General features: G+C 42.3%; 1 protein-coding gene across 8 annotated transcripts in view; it reads left to right on the plus strand.

The window, feature by feature from the left end:
• Positions 1–10,365, plus strand: part of PRICKLE1 (prickle planar cell polarity protein 1) — a 125,473-nt gene extending 115,108 nt beyond the window's left edge. For all 8 annotated transcript variants that reach the window (XM_035255770.3, XM_035255767.3, XM_054238158.2 and 5 more), the window contains exons 4-8: positions 379–516; positions 1,134–1,337; positions 2,904–3,090; positions 4,046–4,909; positions 8,078–10,365. In XM_035255770.3, the coding sequence (XP_035111661.1) occupies positions 379–516; positions 1,134–1,337; positions 2,904–3,090; positions 4,046–4,909; positions 8,078–8,934 (2,250 nt within the window). In that variant the 3' untranslated portion in view covers positions 8,935–10,365. The remainder of the gene's footprint in view (positions 1–378; positions 517–1,133; positions 1,338–2,903; positions 3,091–4,045; positions 4,910–8,077) is intronic.
• The last annotated feature ends 8,215 nt before the right edge of the window (positions 10,366–18,580 follow it).

Consider the following 18,580-nt stretch of genomic DNA (forward strand, 5'->3'; position numbering starts at 1 on the left):
TGCCCCTCAATCCAAAGTGAATGCTTTGTAGTCATTCAGGCCAGCAATTGAGTGGAGTGCATGTAGAATGGACAATAAAAGTGGCAATTAACAGGTTTAAACCTTTCGTGGAAAGGTTAGTATTTTTTTTTAATGTCTGTACTAATAAGGGTTTCAATTAAACATTTATTATTTTAAAGAGACTATTTCTTCACATTGCATTTCCCTTTCTAGAGAGGCTGTAAGATTCAGATATGGTGTCATTTTAAAATTGTGGAGGCATGACACAGGCGAGCTAAACTTACTGTTTTATTTCCTGAAACTCTAACTCTGGAAGTCGAGAACTGGTGAGAAGTACTGTGTACTCAGTGTGGTGTTTCTGATTTGCTTTCTGTGAAGGTGCGGTATTGCCAGTCTTTGAGTGAAGAGGAGAAAAAAGAATTGCAGGTTTTCAGTGCTCAGCGGAAGAAAGAAGCACTGGGAAGAGGAACAATTAAGCTTCTGTCCAGAGCAGTCATGCATGCTGTGTGTGAGCAGGTGGGCAGCCCCTTCTCCAATGCATAGCTTGTGGCAGTGATGAGGATGGAGTGGACAGTTGGGGGTAGGTGACTAGGCTAGCAGAGGTGTGAGCCCTGAAAGCCTCCAAAAAAATAAGAGAAAGACAGCCTAGCTTTTTGTTAAATAGAAATTCATGTTTCATATTTGTAGCTGGCTACACTGTTGTGTGTGACAGCAGGAGTCAGTCGCCCTTATGCAAACATTGGGTGAAATCCTGCCTTTGGTAGGATCCTGGCATGAAGGTAGGTGCTAGGATACACCTCATACTCAAAAGATGCAGAAACATAATGAAGACATTTAGATCTTTGCTGGCAGTTCTGAGTAGGAAATGTATCCAGCAGGAGGCTGGCACAGGAAAACCACTATTTGTGTGAATCAGATTACACTGTCCTTAAAAACAGTCGTAGTATGTCTGAGGCACGTGCCTTACAGTGGAGAATCATTAGCAATCCAGCATTAAAGAGCTACTTAATCACTAACAGAGGAGGGCAAATTAATGCATTCCTCACAAATTTGAGATGTATCCTAATGTAGGAAATCCTGAGAATCCCGTCTTTAAGAATGATCCTTTTACATTCAAACCTGTTTGTTTGTAGTGTGGGTTGAAGATAAACGGAGGTGAAGTTGCAGTGTTCGCTTCCCGCGCGGGCCCTGGTGTGTGCTGGCACCCATCCTGTTTTGTCTGCTTCACGTGCAATGAGCTGCTGGTCGACCTCATCTATTTTTATCAGGATGGAAAAATTCACTGTGGCAGGCACCATGCAGAACTGCTCAAACCACGGTGCTCAGCATGTGATGAGGTAAAAAAAAAAAAGGTTCATCCTTTCACACTGGGAAAAATAAGGTTAGATTAAGCCAATATTCCACTGTTTACATCTAAGTAAAATATTAAATTTTCCTGGATTTTGCTCTGTGTGTATATTTTTAAGATAATCTTGTACATTCACACAATGGAATAATCTATATTTGGTTGATGCAAAGTAATTGCAGATTTGCCATAGTGATTAAAACTGCAATTACTTTTGCACCTACCTAATAATATAGAAAGGAAAGCAAATGTCTTTGTACTTTGGTAAGTATTATGTCTTCAGTGGGTTGTGAGAAAATATAAGTTGCAGAAGAGCACGTAGAAGATGGTCTTATTTTTGTTAAGGATTAAAAAACCAACATGATATATGTATTTGTTTATACTCAGAAAAAGTATGGAAAGACAAATAGCAAGTTAATAGTAGTTACCCTGGGCGAAGGTGGGACTGGATGATGGCTTGAAAGGAAAAAAATTCTCCCTTTAGCTTTTTATTTTAAAATAATTTTAGATTTACAGAAGAGTTGCAAAACTATTACAGAGAGATCCTGCGTGCCCTTCTCCCAGCTTCCCCTGATGGTAACATCTTACATAACCATACTATATGTATCAAAACTAAGACATTAACATCAGTGTAATACCATTAACTAAACCATAGTCTTTGTTGAGATTTTCCCATTTTTAAATGGATGTTCCTTTTCTTACCCAAGATCAATCCAGAGTGCCTCACTGCATTTACTCGTTGTATCTTCTTAGTCTCCTTCAATCTATGACAATAAACTTTATTTTTACTTTTATACGTTTATTTATTTTACACGTTTTTTTCAACAGTGTGTTACTTGAACATATTTTGAAAACCAAAAATATAAAAAAATAAAAGAACCAGACTGGACCCCATGGTGAGACCCCCATCTCTGCCCAAAATTGTTTTCTAATTACCTGGGCCTTGTGGTTGTGCCCTTATGGTCCCAGTTACTCAGGAGGTGGAGGTGGGAGGATGGCTCAAGCCCAGGAGTTTGAGGCTACAAAGAGCTATGATTGTGCCAGTGTGCTCCAGCCTGGGCTACAAGTGAGACCCTATCTCAAAAAGATAAATAAAAAGAATCCTTCATCTGGAGATGGCCACCAGGGCAAATAAAGCATCATCAACACAAGTGCTGTTCGTTCAGTTCCAGCATGTACAGCTGTAACTGCATTGAGTCCACAGACATTTTTATGAGTTTTCTTTCTACTAAAACACCAAATTGTTTCACTAAATTATTTCTGTGTTAATGTGTTCTTTGCCTGATTATGCCAAGGAAATGTTACCGAGGAGCAAAAATACAACCCAGTGAATTATTTCCAATGTAGAATTATTATTTCTTTTTTCAACACTGTCAGTTTATGCTCTAGTTTGTAGCTAAATGAGGTTAGTTTTAAGCTTGTATCTCTAAGAAACAAGGCTATCTGATTTTTTAAAGAGCCAGTGTCTGTCCATTGCCCAGAAAACATAGTTACTTGGCCTTTAAAATAGTTCCTAATGATATCCTTTCATTCTCTGGTTTCACATTTCTTTTTGAAGATAATTTTTGCTGATGAGTGCACAGAAGCTGAGGGTCGCCATTGGCACATGAAACATTTCTGCTGCCTTGAGTGTGAAACGGTCCTGGGAGGACAGAGGTATATCATGAAGGATGGCCGCCCCTTCTGCTGTGGCTGTTTTGAGTCTCTCTATGCGGAGTACTGTGAAACCTGTGGGGATCATATTGGTAAGGCCACAGCCTCCCCATCTGCCCTGTTACCTAGCCATTAGTCTGTCTAGGATTATCCACAGTCTTTTTTTCTGTTTTTTAAAGTTGAGGTATAATTTACATACAGTGAAATGTCCAGATCATATGTGTTCCCGCTGATGAGCTTTGACAAATGAACATAGAGTGGATCCTTGTTCACCGTAGAGTGGATTCACCATAGTTGTGTTCTGTAAAGTTCCTGCAAACACTGGATTAGTGAACACTGAATCGTGGGGGAATATAGGGTTAGGTTCCTGTGAGCCTCTGGTCACAGTTTCATCAACTCATCAGTACATAACCTTGCGTCACGTGTGTTTTTCCTTAAAGCTACCTCCTTATTGAATACACATTGTTGATGCATTAAGACTGAACTCATAGCCAGTAGTAGTGTACTCAAGATTAGGAGCTTATCTAATTAGATGTCTTTCCTCCATAAGGCACATCACAGCCTTCTTGTACTTTGGAATACGACGGCATTTCAGCATTATACTTGGGGGTCATTTTAAGCAGGAAACTCACCAACAAAAAGCACAAAAATGCAGAAAACACGGCAGTAAATAGACCAGGAATAGGATACTTGTCTACAATATGAGAGCCGAAACAAAAGGCAGAGCATCTCTTGGATTGATGCGTGTTGGTTCAATTCATGTTTTTACCACTCTGCACATCTGCAAATGACCATGAAAGTGTTGCAAATATCAGTTTTGGGGTTATGAATAAATTTTAATAAGTAGGCAAATTCACAAATACAGAATCCACAAAGAATTCGGATTAATTTTATGTGTCACCCACACCCCTCTCAAGATACAGACATTTCCATTACCCTTGAGAGCTCCCCCATGCCCATAATCTTTATTTTTTTTCATTTCCTCCTTATTTCTTGTTTCAGGCAATAAACTATAACCTGTTACTTATTCTATCCTTTTCAAAACAGGTGTGGACCACGCACAGATGACCTATGACGGGCAGCACTGGCATGCCACGGAAGCATGCTTTTCCTGTGCCCAGTGTAAAGCTTCTTTGTTGGGATGTCCCTTCCTTCCCAAACAGGGTCAGATTTACTGTTCAAAAACATGCAGTCTCGGTGAAGACGTCCATGCCTCTGATTCTTCCGACTCTGCATTTCAGTCAGCTCGATCAAGAGATTCCCGAAGAAGTGTCCGAATGGGCAAGAGCAGTCGGTCAGCAGATCAGTGTAGACAGTCTCTTCTCTTATCCCCTGCTCTGAACTACAAGTTTCCTGGCCTCTCAGGCAATGCTGATGACACCCTTTCTCGAAAATTGGATGATCTGAGTCTCTCCAGGCAAGGAACAAGTTTTGCCAGTGAAGAATTTTGGAAAGGCAGAGTAGAACATGAAACTCCAGAAGACCCTGAAGAATGGGCTGACCATGAAGATTATATGACACAGCTCCTCCTCAAGTTTGGTGATAAAAGCCTCTTTCAGCCACAGCCCAATGAGATGGATATTCGAGCCAATGAGCATTGGATATCTGATAACGTGGTTAAAAATAAGACTGAGTTAAAGCAAAATAACCAGAGCCTTGCAAGTAAAAAATACCAGTCTGATATGTACTGGGCACAATCACAAGATGGACTGGGTGATTCTGCTTATGGCAGCCACCCGGGCCCTGCAAGCAGTAGAAGGCTCCAGGAACTGGATCTGGACCATGGGGCTTCAGGGTATAATCACAATGAAACACAGTGGTATGAAGATTCCCTGGAGTGTCTGTCAGACCTGAAACCAGAGCAAAGTGTTCGGGATTCGATGGATTCTTTGGCATTGTCCAATATCACAGGTATGTAATCTGGGGATTATGGAGTATTTGAAAAAAGGAGCTGCTACAAAGTGTGTTCAAAAAATTGCAATTCCAGCTGGATATGGTGGCTCACACCTGTAGTCTCAGCACTTTGGGAGGCTGAGGTGGGCAGATCACCTGGGGTCAGGAGTTTGAGACCAGCCTAGCCGACATGGTGAAACCCTATCTCTACTAAAAATACAAAAATTAGCTGGGCGTGGTGGCGGGTGCCTGTAATCCCAGCTACTCGGGAAGCTGAGGCAGGAGAATCATTTGAACCCAGGTGCAGAGATTGTAGTGAGCAGAGATTGCTCCACTGCAGTCCAGCCTGGGTGACGAGTGAGATTCCATCTCAAAAAAAAAAAAATTGCAATTCAGCATGAGTAGGAATTGTATGTTATTGAAAACCATGGATCAAGGGAAGGAAGGAATTTCACTTAAATACCAAACACTAGCAAAACAAACGTGTACAGGTGAGTGCATATGCATAAAATATATTTACAGTACGGTCTTTAGGGACAGGTTTTATTATCCCTGTTTTGAAGAGAAGGAAATTGATTGGATGAAGGCGTCTACAACTGGATTGTGTCTGAAAGATATTGTATACTTGGATTATGCTGTATGGATTTCAAGATACCAAAATTGGCCGTAACACTTTACAAGCTCATATTTTAACATCTTCCTGTATTGTCCTGTGACAGCAGCTCAAAATAGCTGAATACTTTTTATTTAGATTATAAAATAATTACTTTTTTTTTTTCGAGACAGAGTTTCACTCTTGTCGCCCAGGCAGGAGTGCAGTGGTGTGATCTCAGCTCACTGTAACCTCGGCCTCCCAGGTTCTGGGTTCAAGTGATTCTCCTGCCTCAGCCTTATGAGTAGCTGGGATTACAGGCGCCTGCCACCATACCCAGCTAATTTTCGTGAGACAGGCTGGTCTCTAACTACTCACCTCAGGTGATCCACCTGCCTCAGCCTCCCAAAGTGCTAGGATTACAGGTGTGAGCCACTGCCCCTGGCCTACTTTAATGTTTTCAAAATACAGTCATATCAATCATCCACATTTTATCTTTAAAATGACCCTGAGCTGTATAGAGTGGATGATACAACTGCATTTTACAAATGAGGAAACTTGAATTACCAAAAGGCTAAATGCCCAACCTTACATAGGTTCTAAAGGCAAGATTGGACCTAGAACCCAGGAGATTATGAAACTTATTCCCAGCAAGTCTTTGGATTATAGAAATGTTTCTGTTGCATGGCTGGTTTTATAGTCAAACTACTGATGTCCAGCCCTTTCATGAAGGTAATTTTTCTTTAATGTAGACAGGAAAGGCTTAGTAGCTGCCTCCTGCCAGGAGTGACTTGTGCAGACACTGCAGTGACAAGGAGGGGTAAGATAAAGCTGCTACCTGCCCCCGCCCCTGGCTTCTGCGGACTTGTCAAAGATAAGGACTACAATAAAGGGGAGTTGAGGAAGAATGATGGGTGAGACTCTCTGCCAGGCCTAGTGCCAAGAGTTTTAAATTTAATATTAGAAATAGACATAATTTGGCCAGGTGCAGTGGCTCACACCTGCAGTCCCAGCACTTTGGGAAGCCAAAGTGGGTGGATCACCTAAGGTCAGGAGTTTGAGACCAGCCTGGCCAACATGGTAAAACCCAGTCTCTACTAAAAATACAAAAAATAGCTAGGCATGGTGGCACCTGCCTATAATTTCAGCTACTCTGGAGGCTGAGGCAGGAGAATCACTTGAACCTGGGAGGCAGGGGTCGCAGTGACCCAAGATCACACCATTGCATTTCAGCCTAGGCGACGGAGCAAGACTCTGTCTCAAATAAGAAAAGAAACATAATTTGGCCCTGACATTCCTTGACAATAATGAGCTGAAAAATAGGCTCCCCTTAAAAAGTAGGAAGTTATATAGTCTCCAGTTGACAAACATTCACACCACTCCCTTTGTCATTTACAGTCTGTTAGGCTATATGTATTTATCTTAACATGCCTGGCCCTATTATGTCAAAAGAGATCACTATCTCTTTTGAGAAATGTTTCAATAGAAGGTTAATCTTGAAGTGGAATATTTTACAGCTAGAAGGCAGAAAAGACTGGATGAAGATCTAGGTCAGGAGTTGAACCTTTTCCGTAATCTGCTTGATAGCACTTTTTAGGCCTACGGTCTCTGGTGCAACTACAGCTATTCAGCTCTGCCACTGTAGAAAGTAACCATAAACAATATGTAAACAAATAGATGTCGCTGTTCAAATAAAACTTGATACACAATAAAACAGGCTGTTGAGCTGTAGTTGGCTGACCACTAATCTCAGTATAAGATGAGGAAGACTAGCTCATAATGGAGGCCAAGGAAGGGATTGATTTAAAAGATGTTCAAATGAAGCAATGTGGCTTTAATGGATTTGAGGGGCAGAAGCTTCTACATTATATGTTAATGAATGAGGAGGCTGCTATGAAGAGCTCTTAAATTTTTGTTGCTCATGCCACATGCTGTAACTAATCTTTGACTCCAGGTTTGTAAGACAGGCTGTGCCTGGTGGCACACACCTGTAAATCCAGCACTTTGGGAGGCCAAAGCAAGTGGATCACCTGAGGTCGGGAGTTTGAAGACCAGCCTGACCAACATGTAGAAACCCTATCTCTACTAAAAATACAAAATTAGCCAGGTGTGGTGGCGCATGCCTGTAATCCCAGCTACTTGGGAGGCTAAGGCAGGAAAATCACTTGAACCCAGGAGGCAGAGGTTGCAGTGAGCCGAGATCACGCCATTGCACTCCAGCCTGGGCAACAAAAGCAAAACTCCATCTCAAAAAAAAAAAAAAAAAAAAAAGGCTGGGTGCGGTGGCTCACACCTGTAATCCTAGCACTTTGGGGGTGGATCACATGAGGTCAGGAGTTCAAGACCAGCCTGGCCAACATGGTGAAACCCCACCTTTATTAAAAAAAAAAAAAAAAAAAAAGGCTGTGACCCTTGTAACAATAACATTTATACCACTTCTCAATTGGTATATATATGTTGGCTTTCCCTATGGGTTTTAATCAAATACTGAAATGAAATTTTCTGTGAAATATTTCCTTTCAGTAGCTTGCTTTTAATAACTGTCAAATATTAGGTTGACTGAGAAGCTCATCTTGTTTTGGCCTCTCTTCTAGGGGCTTCGGTGGATGGAGAAAGCAAGCCAAGGCCATCGTTATATTCTCTGCAAAATTTTGAGGAGATGGAAACAGAAGATTGTGAGAAAATGAGCAATATGGGAACTTTGAACTCTTCCATGCTGCACAGGAGTGCAGAGTCCTTAAAGAGTCTAAGTTCAGAGTTGTGTCCAGAAAAAATCCTGCCTGAAGAGAAACCAGTACATCTGCCAGTGCTCAGAAGGTCCAAGTCTCAATCCAGACCACAGCAGGTCAAGTTTTCCGATGATGTCATTGACAACGGGAACTATGACGTCGAAATCCGGCAGCCTCCCATGAGTGAAAGGACTCGGAGACGCGTCTACCATTTTGAAGAGAGGGGATCCAGGTCTCATCACCACCGCCGCAGGAGAAGTAGAAAGTCCCGCTCTGACAATGCCCTGAATCTTGTTACAGAAAGAAAATACTCTCCCAAGGAGAGACTGCGGCTGTACACCCCTGATAACTATGAGAAATTTATACAGAATAAAAGTGCCCGGGAGATCCAAGCATACATCCAGAACGCTGATCTCTATGGACAGTACGCCCATGCCATTTCCGATTATGGCCTGCAGAACCCAGGAATGAATCGGTTTCTGGGACTGTATGGTGAGGATGATGATTCCTGGTGTTCTTCCTCCTCCTCCTCTTCCGACTCAGAAGAAGAAGGCTATTTTCTTGGACAGCCAATCCCTCAACCTCGGCCACAGAGATTTGCCTACTATACAGATGACCTTTCTAGTCCACCGTCTGCACTTCCCACCCCTCAGTTTGGTCAGAGGACAACTAAATCCAAGAAGAAAAAGGGACACAAGGGCAAAAATTGTATTATTTCTTAACCAAGTAGTGATGGAGAGCATTTGCTTAAAACTTAGCCATTAACCATCTGAATCTTTTTCTTCCATAGGAAAGTTGTGAAAATAGTTTAAAGTGCTTTCTTTGGCCATGTAAATGAGAACTCAACAGCTGTTTACAGTGTCAGATTAACATTTGAAAGGTGTGATTTCTCCACTTTACCCTCCTTGGATGGCATCTTGTGCCTATCGGGTGCCCGTGCGTTACAGACTGATATAGCTGCTTTGGTTTCCAGTCAAGGGAATAACTCAAGATGCTGTCTCAAAGGGATTGGATGGGGTGTTGATTTTAGAAGATGGAGAACTCCAGCCACCTTTGTAAAGCAATAGTGTTTGTCATTTATGTAAGTCAGGTCAGCCCAGGTCTTGATAGTCCTTCTTGGTGTGAGGCATGCCCGTCACGATGACCTAGCTAACACTGTGCATCCTAGTGTGAGGCCAACTTGTCCCCTCCAACCTCTTTGGCCAGGTGAACATTGTATTGTCTCAGCGCCAGCTACAGATTGGAAACAAACAAAAAACATTGCTATTTATAACGTAGTATTTCATAGACTTAAGTGTATTCCTAATTTAATGGTGCAAATATTAATGTATATACTGTACAGTTCAGATTTTAAAGCTGATATTTTTATATCCCTGAATTGTAAGCCGTTTGTTACACTGCAGTGCTAGATTTACTAAGGAACCAGAAACAGCATTTATGGATGAACTGATTGCTTGTATTTTAGTCAGGGTTTATAAATTTAGATGGTCAACTTTATATTGCCTAGTGACGGAAAATTCAACTTTGATTTTTTTCCCCCCAATATTAAAAAAGGCTCTGTATGCATGGTGGGGCTATGTAAATACTCTTTAAAAAACTATGGCCCTATTAATCTTACATGTGTTATTTATGGGCCAAGCAATGTAAACTGTATAAATGTAAAAACCCCTCACACACATAACTCCTGGAATATATGATAAAAACAAGTAGAAGCTGTTTCAGTAAATGGATTTTATCCCCCCTGCCTGTGGGGGGTGCCATTCTCATTCTCAGCAAGGTGATTATCTCATGGGAAATGACAAGGATCTGCTTTTGTGGCAGAGGACTTTGTAGATTGTTATTTTAAGAGAGGTTATTCCTTTTTATTCCTTCCCTTCCACTAATATGTTGGCCTTTAACAGCAATTTTGAAAACTGGGTCTTCTGGTTATGTTTTTGTTTTAAAATCTTTAAATTAGAGGATGCTATGCCATTGAGTACTTTAAGTTAATATGAGGTTCTGGTTCAAGGAAAAAATTATGTTGTATCTGAACTAATGAGCAGATATTTTGATATGTGCCATTCTTGCATATACATCTCAGTACCAACTAAAGGTTCTAGTGGCATCTGGAACCTTTAGGGAGGTATTTAATAAACGCTTAATGAATAACAAAATTCCCTTTCTTAATATAAATCTTTGCAAATGTATCCAGGTAACTTCCATTTTGTGCCTGTGTTCAGGCATGATTTATTTTGCAGTCGCTTTACCATTAACAGACCTCCATTTGTCTCGTATGTCCATACACCCCACTTGTAGGCAGGAAACAGGGCTTCAGACACAGAGACATATTTTTCCACATATACTGGAGTGGGGAAAATTTGGCCTTGGGGAAGACAGACACAAGTCCAGTGGGTAAGCCAGTGAGTAGTAGGTGGATAGCCCTCCCATGCAAGGGTTTGTATCTGGGCTACCCAGATTCCCTTCAGAAAAGTACCAATGGTGAGAGAATTCTTACTTGGTAACTCACATCATTCCCTGGTCTGGTGTCTTTAAAAAACCATCAGCAATGAAAAGGAAGTGCAAACACAGGACACAGAAATTCAAACAGGGCAAAAGTCAGAGATAGCATCTCCTTCCACTCCTCATCCCAGTCCTCCTGTTCTCCCCAGAAGTAACCACTCTTACCCAGCTCCAGTGTCTCCTTCAGATATTCAAAGCACATTCATATAAATGTCTCTTTTTACAAGTGGTAGTGACCTCTATTTCACATTACTGCATATAGGTCTGCCCATTCTTTCAGTGACTGCTTACTGGCCTACTTCTGGAGATAGCCTTATTTAACCAGTCTCTTAATGATGGAGTTGACTTTCTACATATATTATGTTGCACTGGCACATAATTATGGCACATGTGCACATAAATTGGGAGCATCATAGTTACTAGGACAAAGGTTATGTATTTAAGACTGATGGATATTGCCAATTTTCTCCAAAAGAAATTCTCCTGACTTACATTAATGTATGAGAATGAGTGTTCCATCATGACCTCTCAATGTATTAGCGCATTTCTTGATTTTGAAGAAATTTTCAGAACCTGTGCTGCCACAGGTGGGCATCCTTTTAGAAAAGACTGTTGCAGGCCGGGTGTTGTGGCTCATGCCTGTAATCCCAGTGCTCTGGGAGGCTGAGGCAGGCACATCACGAGGTCAAGAGATGGAGACCATCCTGGCCAACATGGTGTACCCCGTCTCTACTAAAAATAGAGTACCACGCTGAGCATGGTGGTGTGTGCCTGTAGTCCCAGCTACTCAGGAGGCTAAGGCAGGAGATTTGCTTGAACCCGGGAGGTGGAGGTTGCAGTGAGCAGAGATTGTGCCACTGCCCTCCAGCCTGGCACCTGGCAACAGAGTAAGACACTGTCTCAAACAACAACAAAAAAGACAAGACTGTTGAAATATGTTGCCTATAAAAAGGATGGATAATAAATAGTAAACAGGTGATACTATTTAGCCTGGAGAAATGCAGGTATAAGCTGAAGGTACTCATTTTTCCTGAGTATAAGCCCTCAGTTTTCAAGTACATTCTCAAAAAATAAGGATTACATAGACTGCCAAAGGCTTAAGGAAATGAAGAGATTTATTCACAATAACAATGTAACCTTTTTTTCTATTTTTTTTTTTGAGATGGAGTTTCACTCTTGTTGCCTAGGCTGGAGTGCAATGGCACAATCTTGGCTCACTGCAACCTCTGCTTTCCAGGTTCAAGAGATTCTCCTGCCTCAGCCTCCTGAGTAGCTGGGATGACAGGTGCCTGCCACCATGCGCAGCTAGTTTTTTTTATATTTTTAGTAGACATAGGGTTTCACCAAGTTGGCCAGGCTGGTCTTGAACTCCTGACCTTCAGGTGCTCCACCTGCCTCAGCCTCCCAAAGTGCTGGGATTACAGGTGTGAGCCACTGTGTCTGGCCAGTAATGTAACTTTCAAGCTTAAAAATTAATCCTATTTATATCCAGGCAGCAGGAAAATTAATTTTTTAAAAGAAATAAAATTAATCCTGGTTAGTAGCAATAACAGAAGACTATTTACAAAGGAAGAAAGAAGCAACTGCCTTATAGTTCTGTAAAGAATTAGCAAGAAACCCTACAGTTGCTTAGTCCATTCTCACATTACTACAAAGAACTGCCAAGACTGGTTAATTTATAAAGGAAAGAGGTTTAATTGACCCCGGGCGGCATGCCTGGGGAGGCCTCAGGAAACACAATCATGGCAGAAGGGGAAGCAAACACGTCTTACATGGCAGCAGGCAGAGAGACCGTGTGAAGGAAGCGAAGGGGGAAGAGCCCCGTTACAAAACCTTCAGGTCTCATGAAAATTCATTCACCATCACAAGAACAGCATGGGGGAAACTGGACTCATAATCGAATCATTTCCCTCCCTCCACAGATAGGGATGACAATTCAAGATGAGATTTGGATAGGGACACAGAACCAAACCATATTCTGCCCTTGGCCCATCCCAGTGGCTACAAGTTGTTACTAGATCTGGGTTAACAAGAATTCCAAGTATCTGGTCAGTCACTAAACAAAACTGGGTCTTGAGATAAATACCAGATGTTAAAACGCTGCACCTAATCTATAGGTGAAGCAGAACCTTAACAGCTGAATTTTCCTCACTTCTTGGCAGTCACTGGAGAACATTTTGCTGAAGGCCTATGGAAGAATACTGGCTAAAGTCACTGGGAACTCCTTTCAGCTTTGGTTAAAACAATTTAAAAAAAAAAAGATTCATTTTGTGTGTGATACTCTGTATTAAATAGTTCCTGAGTTAAAAGTACCAGAAGAGAAAGGAGATGTCATTTGCTGTCTAACCCTCTCACTTCAGACACAAATCATGTGGCTTATGCAAAGGGTAGTGAGATTGGAATGGGTACTCGAGACTGCTAGATCTCCATGTATGGCATGGGTTCCTTTCAGTTTGGGTGATGGGACCCAAGGCTTTAAATTGCGCTGGTATTGGGTGGACATATTTCAGCAGTGCCAAGAGGATTTTAGGACAATTTATTACTTTTTTTTAAGGCTAGTCAAGGCCAGGCACGGTGGCTTATGCCTGTAATCCCAGCACTTTGGGAAGCCGAGGCTGACAGACTGCTTGAGGCTAGGAGTTCGAGACCAGCCTGGCCAACATGGCGAAACCCCATCTCCACTAAAAGTACAAAATTAGCTGGGTGTGGTGGCAGGTGACTGTAATCCCAGCTACAGAGGCTGAGGCAGACGCTGCAGTGAGCCAAGATCATGCCATTGCACTCCAACCTGGGCAACAGAGCAAGACTCCATCTCAAAAAAAAAAAAAAAAGGCTACTCAAGTGAAGCAGTGGGAGTGGAGAAGGAACAAAGAAATCTGTAACTGGTTGTGATCAAGTAGTTGTAATACACTGCACTCAGAGCAGCTGATTTCAGAACTTTTTGTTTGTTTGTTTTTGAGACAGAGTCTCTCTCTGTTGCCCAGGCTGGCAGGCAGTGGTACAATCTCGGCTCACTGCAACCTCTGCCTCCCAGGTTCAAGTGATTCTCCTGCCTCAGCTTCCTGAGTAGCTGGGATTACAGGCGCACACCATGACCCCAGCTAATTTTTGTATTTTTAGTAAATAGGGGGTTTTGCCATGTTCGCCAGGCTGATCTCAAACTCCTGACTTCAGGTGACAGACTTGCCTCAGCCTCCCAAAGTGCTGGGATTACAGGTGTCAGCCACTGCGCCAGGCATCAGAACAATTTTTAACAGTGTGGGCACACTTTGGTTTCTTGGACTGCTGTTTTCTAATAGACTTGACTACTGCCATAGAAAGAACAATGTTGCCAGACCATCAGATTTTTCAACAGACGCCAAGAATCTGAATTTTTGTAGGAATCTCCCAGCTTTTAAACACTAGCACCAAATTTAAATATTTCTGAAACACTGTTGAGCAAAATGAGCCTGTCATTAGCCAGTCTCCAACCCCTGAGTTATAAATTCAGTACTCTGAAGCTGATTCCCTTATCTCTTAACAGCTGTCGAGGGAAGGCACAACTAATTCCTGTTTATAGAAAATACATGTGACCTTTAGCCGGGTGCAGTGGCTCAGGCCTATAGTCCCAGCACTTTGAATGGCTGAGGTGGGTGGATCATGTGAGGTCAGAAGTTCGAGACCAGCCTGGCCAACAGGGTGAACCCTTGTCCATCTCTACTAAAAATACAAAAATTAGCCAGCCATGGTGGCTTGTGCCTATAGTCCGAGCTACTCAGGAGGCTAAGGCAGGAGAATTGCTTGAACCTGGGAGGCAGAGGTTGCAGTGGGCCAAGATTGCGCCACTGCATTCCAGCCTGGGCAACAGAATGAGACTCTGGCACAAATAGATAGCTATAGATAGATACTAGATACATCGATAGATAGATAAAATACATGTGACATTTTTGGACACACAAAGAAGAAAAATCTATTGGGATCCAGAAAATTCCACTAAAAGCCTCATTATCAATTCAATCCTAGTAATGCAATTATGATAAAATCCATTTTAATTAGTCAAATGAGAAAACTGCTAATTGCCTAGTTAGATTCTCCACATTCACTGAAACAGTCTAAAAACAGAAGGCATGCTCCTGTATAGTCACGTGGGTTTTCTGTAAACTCCCAAACCATTAGAAAAGCTTCCAGGTAAACTGGGCCAAGGAGAAATGTGAAGAAATAACTGAAATTTGCATCTCTGAGCTCACATTTGGCCAAGGTTATAGAATCATAAACTTTACTGGGGGAATGTTTTAATGCTAGCTTTTTCTTTTTTTAAGATGAAGTCTCACCCTGCCAACTAGGCTGGAGTGCAGTGGTGGGATCACTGCAGCCTCAAATTCCTGAGCTCGTGATCCTCCCACCTCAGCCTCCCAAGTAGCCGTGACTACAGAGGTATGCCACCATGCCTGGCTAAGGGTGGGTTTCAAAATGCTTTGGGTAGAGAATATGGAGGAAAAGTAAGACATTGGGTGTATAAATAGACTTGGCCACAGGAGTAGAGCCAATTCATTCTGTTTGAACAGACGTGGGTAAGCTGGTCAAGCATTCCCATTTTAGGAATCAACTTCAGCCTCAACTTTTCTTTTTACAAAAGAAATTTCACATCTCTATAGCTATATGCACAAGGTACTGTTATGCCAACTTTCAGAACAACTTGCAACCTACTCTCAAATCATCAGATTCCTGACAATGGTAATAATACCATTAGGAATACGAACCCTAAACCAGGCATGGTTGCTCATGCCTGTAATCCCAGCACTTTGGGAGGCTGAGGCAAGTGGATGGCTTGTGGCCAGGAGTTTGCAGTGAGCTATAATCATACCACTATGCTCCAGCCTGGGTGACAGTAAGACCCTATCTGTTTTTAAAAAAAAAGTATGAATCTAATTTTTTTTGAGATGGAGTGTCACTCTTCTTGCCCAGGCTGGAGCGTGATGGCGTCATCTCAAGTCACTGCGACCTCCGCCTCCCAGGTTCAAGTTATTTGCCTGCCTCAGCCTCTCAAGTAGCTAGAATTACAGGCACCTACCACCACACCTAATTTTTCTATTTTTAGTAGAGAGAGGTTTTCACCAGGTTGGCCAGGCTGCTCTCAAACTCCTGACCTCAGGTGATCCACCCGCCTCAGCTTCCCAAAGAGCCGGGATTACAGGTGTGAGCCACTGCACCCAGCCAAAAGTATGAATCTTAAATGTTAATAACTGTTTTAGCATTTTTCAATAACTGAACCAAGCAACTGCCATTGGGAAAGCCGATTCCTAGTCTGACAGAAATCCATCACAAAGCTGATCTTGCAGAGTAGGTGGTGTGAAGCACATGAACTCCAGGATTCAGATGTGGTTTAGGAGACCCACCTCTCTCAGCTCACACAGGTTAAGAGCTCTGACCATTTCCACTCTGTAAAATGAGAGTGCTAGACCAGCTCAAAGGCTTCCTTCCAGCCTCAGTATTCTGTGGTGACTGGACTGAATTTATTAGGTCAGCAGGAGACTTTCCACTCAGCATAAAGTGTCCTCTCTCTTTTCCCTTTCACTTACCAACATGTTTGTCTGGAAAGGATTCCTGAAAAGATGGAACCCTACCCCCACCCCCAAAGACAGTGGATTATGGGTTGGGAACTTTAAAGAGGACCTTTTAAAAATATATATTAATGTTTGGGTCTTGGGGTAGGCAAGAGATTAAACTAAAGAAAAAGAAGGCTGGGTACGGTGGCTCATGCCTATAATCCAAGCACTTTGGGAGGCAGAGGTGGGTGGATCATTTGAGGTCAGGAGTTCAAGATCAGCCTGGCCAACATGATGAAAACCCATCTCTACTAAAAATACAAAAACTTTTAGTATTTGGTGGCATGTGCATGTAATCCTAGCAACGTGGGAGGCTCAGCCAGGAGAACTACTTGAACCCGAGAGGTGGAGGTTGCAGTGAGGTGGGATCACACCGCTGCACTCCAGGCTAGGCGACAGACTAAGACTCTGTCTCAAAAAAAAAAAAAAAAAAGAATCTTGGGGATTGTTATTTCCCTATCAGTGCGTATGCTTCAAGTTGGCTTTATTGCCATTAAGTAGACAGTTGGGAGACAATTACAGAGTATGTGGAGGGCAAGATATTTTACTCCACGTTATTTCTCCTCCCAGAGGAAAAGTTGATTTTTTTCCCCTACTTCTCAGAGTGCTGCTATGAGCAGCAATCTTAGTCTTGAATCTCTGAACATGTTGTAAGCAAAGCTGAAAAGGTACTATGTTTAATGAATGTTGGTTCCTAAATAGGAGAGTTAAATTACCTGGTTCATTCTACGTCAATGGCTCTTTTCAAACTCCAACATGAGGTCTGGTGCAGCAACCAGAGACTGAGTCCTTGGCTGTGCTGTGGCTTTGGGAGTTGGAAGTCCCCATTCTACTTGCCCTCAGCAGCTCCTCCTCCTCAATACTGCAGAATGGTGTTTTCTAAAATAGCTCTAGGCTGGGTGCCGTGGCTCAAGCCTGTAATCCCAGTGCTTTGGAAGCCCCTATCTGGGAGAGGGGAAGATCACTTGAGCCCAGGAGTTTGAAACCAGCCTGGGTTACAGCAAGATTCAGATAGTGAAATGACTGAAAAGTTTGGTGCTTCTCAGAATTCTATAAAATATTTAGCATATTAACCTAAAATTAAAATATTTTAAATGGCATCCAATATAGTATACTAGAGTCTATTCTACAAAAGTAGCAGAATATAAGTGTGTTTTTTGTTTTCTGAGACAGGATCTCTCTTTGTTGCCCATGCTGGAGTGTAGTGGCGCCATCTGAGCTCACTGCAAACTCCGTCCCCTGGGCTGAAGTGATCCTCCCACCTCAGCCACCATGCCCAGATGCCCAGATGCCTGGCCAACAGTATTCTAATGCTACAGCATTATCACTAAAATTGTCTAAGGTTTTAAAGTTTTTTCCTATTAAAAAACAAACCAACAAACACTTTGGGAGACTGAGAAAGGTGGATCACTTGAGATCAGGAGTTCGAGACCAGCCTTGTCAACGTGGCAAAACTCCATCTCTACAAAAAATACTAAAATTACCCAGGTGTGGTGGCACGTGCCTGTGGTCCCTGCTATGGAGGCTGAGGTGGGAGGACCGCTTGAGCCTGGTGGAGGTTCCAGTGAGTCGAGATTGCGCCAGTGCACTCCAGTCTGGACGACAGAGTGAGACCCTGCCTCAAGAAAATTCACAAATAAACAAAAAGACCATCAATCTATGGGAGCAGAGCTGAAAAAACAACATGCTATAGAATTAGGCTGTGTCTGCTGCTATACACGTTCACAGGGCTGTAACAATACTTACCAAGATTCAAAATACAGCTTACAACTCTTAATTCAAAGCCTTTTATAGAATTAGTCTCCCTCATCCCAAGATTTCATTACAATGGAAATGCAAAAGTGGGGCAGCCTGCACATGGCCTACACTGATGAAGCAAATGCTCAGATGTTATTTGACAAAAATGATCAATAAGTCTGAGCAAAAAGTAAGCTGCTATAACAAGAAACCAAACAAAAATGTGGCTTAAAAATTAAAAACATTTAATCTGCTCTCACATAACAGTTCAATATTCCATGTAGTCATGCAGGGATACAGGTTCCCTCCATCTTGTGACTCAAAAAAAGAAAAATCAAGGCTACATTGCTATTGCTACTACTTTTGGGAAGGGATAAAAGAGCATGGAGGAGGTACCATCACTGTCCTCAGGTTCCTAACCTGAAATTAGCAGCATTTCCACTCAAATTTCATAGGACTTAATTGCTTCATACACCTAAAACTACAAGGAAAACAGCAAATATAGTCCCAGTTAAGCAGGCATGTTATTCAATGTCAACCCCAATTA

This window comes from Callithrix jacchus, chromosome 9 (assembly GCF_049354715.1).
Source record: "Callithrix jacchus isolate 240 chromosome 9, calJac240_pri, whole genome shotgun sequence".
In the NCBI taxonomy this organism is placed as follows: domain Eukaryota; kingdom Metazoa; phylum Chordata; class Mammalia; order Primates; family Cebidae; genus Callithrix; species Callithrix jacchus.